The sequence below is a fragment of the Oncorhynchus masou genome, chromosome 23 (assembly GCF_036934945.1).
Source record: "Oncorhynchus masou masou isolate Uvic2021 chromosome 23, UVic_Omas_1.1, whole genome shotgun sequence".
In the NCBI taxonomy this organism is placed as follows: Eukaryota; Metazoa; Chordata; class Actinopteri; order Salmoniformes; family Salmonidae; genus Oncorhynchus; species Oncorhynchus masou.
The window spans coordinates 46,454,263-46,463,343 of NC_088234.1; the positions used below are offsets into that span (position 1 = coordinate 46,454,263).

A 9,081-nucleotide genomic window follows, 5' to 3' on the forward strand; every position below is an offset into this window, starting at 1 on the left:
TGAATGAACTTTGGTGCGAAAAGTGCAAGTCAATCCCAGAACAACAGCAAAGGACCTTGTGAAGATGCTGGACGAAACAGGTACAAAAGTATTTATATCCACAGTAAAACGAGTCCTATATCGACATAACCTGAAAGGCAGCTCATCAAGGAAGAAGCCACTGCTCCAAAACCGCCATAAAAAAGACGGACTACGGTTTACAACTGCACATTGGCCAGATCAAGAACACCCTCCAGGAGGTAGGCGTATCTGTGTCAAAGTCAACTATCAAGAGAAGACTTCACTAGGGCAAATACAGAGGGTTTACCACAAGATCTAAACCATTGGCAAGCCTCAAAAGCAGGAAGATCAGATGTTTTTTTTTAATTCTGAAGTGTTTAATACTATTTATCTGCTCAGATTCAGCCAAATGCTTCAAAACCCATTGGACGGTGCTTCACAGTGCAGCTGGACAATGACCCGAAGCATACTGCGAAAGCAACCCAATACTTCTTTTATTAAGCAAAGAAGTGAAATGTTCTGCAATGACCAAGTCAATCACCTGACCTGAATCCAATTGAGCATGGATTTTACTTGCTGAAGGCAAAACTGAAAGCAAAACGGTCCAAGAACAAGCAGGAACTGAAGACAGCTGCAGTAAAGGCCTGGCAGAGCATCACCAGGGAAGAAACCCAGCATCTTGTGATGTCTATCAGTTTCAGACTTCAGGCAGTCATTGACCGCAAAGAATTTGCAACAAATTATTAAAACTAGCAATTTAATTGATGATTATGTTAGTTTGTCAAATTACATAATATTGACTAAACCCTTGAATTAAAGATGCAAGTCTACACTTAAAGCACGTCTTTATTGTTTCCTTTCCAATTCATTGTGGTGGCGTACAGAGCCAAAATGATGCAAATTGTGTCACTGTTCAAAAACTTATGGACCTGACTGTATACAGTATATTTATATTCCGGACTCTGGTCTGGAAGCTAAATTCCTGCAATTCTATCCATTTTCCCATTGGGTTTTGTACTGTGTGTTTAAATAATGTATTCTCGCTCATTCTATTTTTTCTACTACTGTACATTGCCTTTTAGTTACACTGTTTATACGCACTGCATATTTCTTTATATACTGGATTCTTGACGTAGCTCACTCTAATATATATATATATATATATATACATATCATACTTAGTATATCTTGTGTCAATTCCGGTGTATATACAGTGGGGCAAAAAAGTATTTAGTCAGCCACCAATTGTGCAAGTTCTCCCACTTAAAAAGATGAGAGAGGCCTCTAATTTTCATCATAGGTACACTTCAACTATGACAGACAAAATGACAAAATGAGAAAAAAAATTCCAGAAAATCACATTGTAGGATTTTTAATGAATTTAATTTGCAAATTATGGTGGAAAATAAGTATTTGGTCACCTACAAACAAGCAAGATTTCTGGCTCTCTCTCAAAGACCTTCTTTCTTCTTTAAGAGGCTCCTCTGTCCTCCACTCGTTACCTGTATTAATGACACCTGTTTGAACTTGTTATCAGTATAAAAGACACCTGTCCACAACCTCAAACATTCACACTCCAAACTCCACTATGGCCAAGACCAAAGAGCTGTCAAAGGACACCAGAAACAAAATTGTAGACCTGCACCAGGCTGGGAAGACTGAATCTGTAATAGGTAAGCAGCTTGGTTTGAAGAAATCAACTGTGGGAGCAATTATTAGGAAATGGAAGACATACAAGACCACTGATAATCTCCCTCGATCTGGGGCTCCACGCAAGATCTCACCCCGTGGGGTCAAAATGATCACAAGAACGGTGCGCAAAAATCCCAGAACCACACAGGGGGACCTAGTGAATGACATGCAGAGAGCTGGGACCAAAGTAACAAAGCCTACCATCAGCAAGAGCATTGAAGATGAAACGTGGCTGGGTCTTTCAGCATGACAATGATCCCAAACACACCGCCCGGGCAACGAAGGAGTGGCTTCGTAAGAAGCATTTCAAGGTCCTGAAGTGGCCTAGCCAGTCTCCAGATCTCAACCCCACAGAAAATCTTTGGAGAGAGTTGAAAGTCTGTGTTGCCCAGCAACAGCCCCAAAACATCACTGTTCTAGAGGAGATATGCATGGAGGAATGGGCCAAAATACCAGCAACAGTGTGTGAAAAACTTGTGAAGACTTACAGAAAACGTTTGACCTCTGCCATTGCCAACAAAGGGTATATAACAAAGTATTGAGATAAACTTTTGTTATTGACCAAATACTTATTTTCCACCATAATTTGCAAATAAATTAATTTAAAATGATACAATGTGATTTTCTGGATTTTTAAAAATAATTTTGTCTGTCATAGTTGAAGTGTACCTATGATGAAAATTACAGGCTCTCTCATCTTTTTAAGTGGGAGAACTTGCACAATTGGTGGCTGACTAAATACTTTTTTGCCACACTGTATGTATACTATAGATTGCATTTCTATTACTGTTACAGTGCTATTTGGGTTAATTGGAATTGTTCCGACATTCCAATATTTGTTGTTACAATAAAAATTACTAAGAAAAATATATGTATTATTTGTGTACTTGCTGAACATTTTCCTGCATTGTTAGGAGCTAGTAACATAAACATTTCTCTGCACCCGCTATAACATCTGCTAAACTGTATACAAGACAGATAAACTTTGATTGGATTTTGATTTGATTACAATACAGTATAATTTAATTCAGTACAGTACAGTTTTGTTCAGTAGAGTAGAGTGCATGAGAGTAAAGGAGGGTATAGTACAGTAGATTATACTGTACTATAAAATATATATATATTCACATGAATTAGCCACACTCAAAAAAACACAAAACTGACCATATCCCATATCTGCTGAAATACTTTTTGTACATATTTGCACGAATTAAATGTGAGGTTGTGTTGCTGTGGATGTTGAAATCATGGCCCATCCAGACCCGACCCAATTTGAACCAAACATAAACGCCTATGATTCAGATTTCATCGCCCGGACCCCACCCCCCAAAAGATGTCTGGACAGGACCAGGCGTCGGTCCGTGCTTATTGGGAATGACCGTGACCTGCTCAACCTGGGACAGGGTGCGTTAAATAGAGCCACTGCACGGATGCTCCCATTACCATCATAACTCTTTCAATCATCATCGTCTTCTGCTACTCTTATGCGCATACATATACAATGAGGCATCCAGGGCTGTTACGGCGCTTCAACTGAACAACCGCCGTCTTGTTTGCTTGTTAGAGGTTGTTTGAGGTTACACGTTTAATGTACAGGAAATATCATGTGCCTTTCAATCTTCAAAATTGGTCAGGGTGCTATTTTGTTTTTGGAATGTTTTTAATACTTTTCTTGTATTCCCAAAAAAAGATAAATAGCCTACATTTTCAACATTGACAAAACATTGTGTTTTGATACCCATGTCGTGAACTAATTAGTTGTTTTTTTAGAGTCATTTTGATTTCTGTTAAATATTTAATGTAGTCTAACATTTTTGGGGCGAATAAGGCGGTGAGAGAACCAACTGTGTAGGCCTATCTCCATCTCTGTTTTCTTCTAAAAAATATGTTTTTAGGTAAACAGGAAATCTCATCTCCTGAGGGGAAAGATGCGCTGTCTGTGTGTGTGTGTTTGTGTGGACCATGTTAATTCCTTAGTGATGTGGACTCCGAGGAACTTGAAGTGATCGACCCGCTCCACTATACAGCCTCATCGATACAATGATTCTGTTGGTTGTCCTCTTCTGTCAGAATTTCCCAACATTCAATATTTATTTTTTACTATAAATAATAAATGGGAAAAAAGCAACAATGTGGAACTGTGTGTTAGTGGTAAGTGTACCAACATAGCAACGATAGCAGGTGTCAAATATGTGTGCTAGAAAACATTTTAAGTGCATACGCAAAGTCTACCTTTTGGAAAGTATTTATTTCATAGAAGTTAGTTATATCAGTGTACGCTATAGTTAGTACCTTATTGCATCGGCGTCTTTTTTTAACCCAATTAAATGGTACATCAAGTGAATGAAAGTATACGAACAACTCAAAGAAAGACAGAATTTAAAAAAAAATGTATTTATTTGACTGTTTTCATGATATTGCTGTTCTTGTTTTCGCTGTCATTACAGTGGAGTTGACCTCTGAATGCAGCATGACATTCAGTATCAACACAACTAAAGTGCTTAATTTCGCCCATTGATAACGATGATATGTGTATTTTAGTTGATGTTTTATACAAAATGCAGGCGGTGGGGCTTACACCCTAACCATCAACATTCAAAAATATGAAATAAGATGTAAGGTTGGTAATTTTCAGTAATTGTTTTCAGAGAAATGTGTTTGTGTATGTGTATTTCTGGTGGTCCTTTCTCTTCTTTCTTGAAATGTTATTTCAATACCACAAAAAATGTAACAAAAGTATAGAAAGGAATAAAACATTAAATAGTATCTTATTTAAAACCAAACAAGGTTATAAAACATATGTTCAAATACAAGTATTAAGAAATAAGACAAGTACACTGTACACTCCTAAATTGATGGAACCGTTGCACATCTTTGGAAAATAACACACAAGGCGCACGCTGGTTGAATCAACGTTGTTTCCACGTCATTCAGTGAAATTACGTTGAACCAAGGTGGAATAGACGTTGCCTTGACGTCTGTGCCCAGTGGGAATTGTCTTCGAGGTGAGCGTCATTTCCACGCAAATGTCCGAGCTCACTGTCTGCAACGGGGATTGACGTCAATTTAGCTCTCATCGTCTGAATCACTGTTGGGAACGAGTTCCCTCTGCGGCGACAATGATTTGAAAGTGCTCTTGTTGCTGTCCTGCTTGGAGGTGCTGGATAGGTCTATTGCCATGTCCTCGTTGTCGTCTACAGCACTAGCGCGGCTGGGCCAGGACATGTCGCTGTCTTTCCCTTTAGTTTCCTCCGAGAAAATTTCCGAGTGGGAAGACTCTGGCGTACCTGGGGATTTCTTTACTATCTCCATGGACTTCTTGTGCATTCCTGCGTAAAGTGATAAAAATGAAGAAAAAAAAACAAGCAATTAGTCTCGGCGTACACATAGTCTATAGCAAAATAAATCCATATAAGTAGAGGTTAGCCCTATTGGTAAACGAAAATGTCACATTTAGGCCTACTTCCACGTTATTATGTCTATGTTATGTTGTAGGCTACATCTAGGCCTATATCAAACATTGTACAGATACAAAACACATCTCAGCTATGTATTCAATGGATTAAATACATATTTGAGTCTTATATGATGAATAAAGCAAACAACCTGCTGGCTCACCTAGAAGCCAGGGAGCACAGGAGCCCATCATCCCGCTCTTGGCGGAGTTGATGATTGATTCTGGCAGAGGGATGGAGTGGCGGACCATGGCACCGTAGAGCCCATACTCTGCCATCACACTGCTGCGTCCCCAGCACTTCTCACGTTTTCTCCACTTGGCCCGACGATTCTGGAACCATACCTGGAAAAAAATAGGCACAAAATGTTAGATCTTTGGATAACTTTCCGGTATTAAACCATCAATATGGCCATTGTAGGCCTACATGTTTATATCGGCCTACCTGTATTCTGTCCTCAGGCAACTCTGTCTTCATTGCTAACATTTCCCTGGCATATACGTCTGGGTAATGTGCTTCATGGAATGCCTTTTCGAGCTCCTCCAGTTGATGCGATGTGAACACGGTTCTGTAAATTATTTTTAAAACAAGTTGGAAGCATTGATAAAGCAGGCTTCCCAAAGGCATTCATTGTACTAGTCTACTCAATGTCTCTATTTTTTTGCTCTGGAGCAATAAAACTGTCACCATTATGTACCAACCTGTGCCTCCTTTTCTTTCTCTTCTGTGAGTTCCCTGAGTTTTTCGAATCGTTTCGATCACCAGAGAGACATTCATCATCTGAAAAGAAAAAGGAAAACATATATTAGACACAAAATAATCTATCCAAAATCAAACGGATAAACGTTAAATGAAAATTGTGCTGAACATTTTTTATACATTGAGAGCTTATACATGCTATATAGACTAATTGAATATAATTATATGTATCAAAAGTTACACGTTGGAATGTTATCCAAAATAACAGCTCCCATATTAGTCTCGCGCTAAATCAACCTTGAACGCAATCAAATTTGAAATAAATTGAGCTAGATGAAGAAGTGTCTGTTTCAGGACCCCCTGAGAATAAATGCAAAGTGGACCGCTTCCCTAAAGCACTAACTTTAAAGTCAACTATTTGAAGTGAGCTGTACCAGAGTAGGGGTCTCTTTGTTGCTCCAAGTTCTGCATGAAATGACTCTCGGTCCTGGACTGAAGGAGGGGTATGTGACTCGGTAGGAAGCAGGGGGCTCCCGCAGGTTGCTGAGCCGCCAAACTGCACAGAAACCCTAGACCAAGCGGCAAGGATCCTCCAGCGAAAGGGAATCCCATCCCAGTGCTCTGAATATCCCCGTTACCTCCTACTCCATGAGGTCCGGATGGGCGAGGCTGGAGATCCGTTTCAAGACCCAGTAGGTCCGTGATGGCAAAGCCTTTAGACCTAAACCCAGATCCATGAAGTCGTGACTTATCGATCCCAAATGATGGAGCCAGCATCTTGACTTTGGGCTTTTCATCCGAGCCATCATCTCTTCCTGTCATGGTTGTCATTGTAAAGCGCTACTTTCTCTTTCTCCTGTAGCTCGGGGTGATGAGGCGGGAGATGACAAACGGCAGGACAATTTATCCCTGTGTCATATCCAGGGATAACCTCTAGTGACCAATCAGAGCAAAAGGCACCCGTCAAACCGAAAGGAGGCGTTTCCCTTTTTCAATCCCAAAGGATTAATTGCCACCAATTTCCCATCAAATCCGATAAGGATTTTCTCCTCTGTCCCCTCTATCCGAATTGGTCCTAAGTGTTTTTCTCTGATGGCAAATGTCACTTATATAGCCAGGGCTGCAGGCCAAACAATAATGAATGCTTTACAACTTTCAAAATAATATTTTGAAGGAATACATGCCATGTGACATTTTGCAATTATCAACCAAAACTGAAAGAGTTTTTTAGCAATCAAACGTTTATTAATTGTATCTCAATCTGATGTTGTTGGGCTCTGGCCATTGCTCAGTGATGCTTCAATGTCATTGTTGTATTATTTGTAAATGACAAAACATATTATATCCCAACGAAAATCTTTGTTTGCCCATGTAGTGAAAATGAGAGAATAGCTTGTTGATTTGGGACTAGCCTATTTAGCGTGACAGCCTATAGCCAAACTGGAAATAGGTTTAAAACGCAAAAAGATTAACATTTGAAAATAAGTTTAAATCGTTGGTTTATTATAATCGCTCTTGGATTTAATAAATTGCATGTTAAATTCATTTTGGCAAATAATATTATATAATAGGCTATAGCAAACTAATGATGCAACCTGCAGAATAGAGAACATTTAAATAGCCATTTAAATAGCCTTGAAACGTGGCCTGGCGATGTCAGTTGTCAATGCATAATCACGATACTTTTTATGTTTCCCAAGATATAAATATTGTTTTCTAATGTTCTTTGCACTACAAAGTTTTTTTTAGGCTAGGCCCATGGCTAACTGAAAAATATGAACAAAGAAAGTCCATCATATGCATGCACATCACATCTTGCATTCAAATTACTTTTACAAACGACAGTTTACCACATCTGATTCAATATTTACAACTGATTTCGACTCTTTCCACTCTAGTCTATTAGACACTCCTGATGAATAAAAAGGAAAGGCATTCATTTCATATTCAAGAAAGGTCAAAATCTCCCTGACAACATGTTATCTGGATTAACAAAGCATATTTGTCATTTGGGTAATTGGCCTTTGAATTACAGGGTTGAAAATTCAACACAAGGTCTGAAGACCAACGTTTTTCTTTATTTAAATTTATTTTAGAAGTAGGGAATTATTTACGAAAAGTACAAGGGTGTCTATTGGTCCGCAACTGTATTTGTCCCTTGCAGTATAGCCTAAAACATTTTGCTCTCAGGGTCTTTATTGACCTAGCCCATACATTGTCAGAAATGTGTGTGTGTGGTTGTCCTATTGCCAGCAGCAAACGAGGCGCCAATCTTTAATAGTATTTCATATTCATCATGATGACGTGGATGACACATGTCCCTCTAAATGCACTTTCACAAGACCACAGCAAACTAACGTGGAGAAAATCTCCCGGTGTAATTAGAGTTCGTAATCCGGCCCTTCACCAAATTTCCTGTCTGTACAGATATTAGGATAAACCCGTAATTGGTTTGACGTAGACGCAGAATCAGCTTTATTTTGTAGGCTAGATCAAGTTAATAACGAGGTCTCGGGAGAAAATGGAGCTCCTTGTGTAAAAGTAAATCTGGACATTAAAACCAAATGATGGTAATCCCAAGGGATTGAGCGGAGGGGGTATGTGGCTGCCTGCAGGTACTTTGTAAAAAAAAAACGGAGTGGCAGCGGATGCCACTTTTCATGGACCTTTATTCATGACCTCTTAAGATCCCGACGCTTCTGCGCATGTGCGGGATTCTCTACATATGCATCTGCTCTACTCCTAGGGGCAATAACGAAGAAGGAAATTGACGCCATACAAACGCCATTCCTACACACTTCTCAGTAGTTTGTATTCAGATTTACCTTATGGAGGCGAACAATGAGGTTTAGTGTGGTTCCTTTGTATACACTGAATACATGCAATCAAACCACAGAAAACACCCACTGGGTCGCCTACCAATTTGATCAGGGAGTTTTTGTTCAATTCGTTTTACTATTAATTTCTCTCAAGCAACCCTTTTAAAATGGTGTACCTTTCATTTGAAATTGATCCGCACAATACTTGAATGTAGACTATATAGAATGCACTCAGAATATACAAAGATAGCCATGAAAACATGTTCATATTCTTCTCTGTTTCAGAACCCATGGGTAGATTTAAAAAAGAACACTCACGTATGGCGGAGCGGTCAAAGGCATCTGCATCTCAGAGCAAGAAGTGTCACTGTAATCACTGGTTCGAATCCATGATGCATCACATTCGGCTGTGATTG

The 9,081-nt window shown here is 39.3% G+C and overlaps 1 protein-coding gene across 1 annotated transcript; it reads right to left on the reverse strand.

The window, feature by feature from the left end:
* Positions 1–4,739: 4,739 nt before the first annotated feature.
* Positions 4,740–6,668, reverse strand: LOC135509997 (visual system homeobox 1-like). Its single transcript, XM_064930807.1, has 5 exons — positions 6,281–6,668; positions 5,849–5,927; positions 5,592–5,715; positions 5,311–5,491; positions 4,740–5,021 (listed from the first exon to the last, which is right to left on the reverse strand). Exons 1-5 carry the CDS (start codon positions 6,666–6,668, stop codon positions 4,759–4,761), a joined length of 1,035 nt encoding a protein of 344 aa, XP_064786879.1. The 3' UTR covers positions 4,740–4,758.
* Positions 6,669–9,081: the final 2,413 nt, after the last annotated feature.

Excerpts from the sequence above, each read along its gene's own strand:
- LOC135509997 (XM_064930807.1), bottom strand. The coding sequence starts at position 6,668 with ATGACAGGAAGAGATGATGGCTCGGATGAAAAGCCCAAAGTCAAGATG. Across the intron at positions 5,716-5,848 it reads AGAAAGAAAAGGAGGCACAG|AACCGTGTTCACATCGCATC; the intron begins GTTGGTACATAA and ends AATAATTTACAG. Across the intron at positions 5,492-5,591 it reads TGCCTGAGGACAGAATACAG|GTATGGTTCCAGAATCGTCG; the intron begins GTAGGCCGATAT and ends ATTTTTTTCCAG.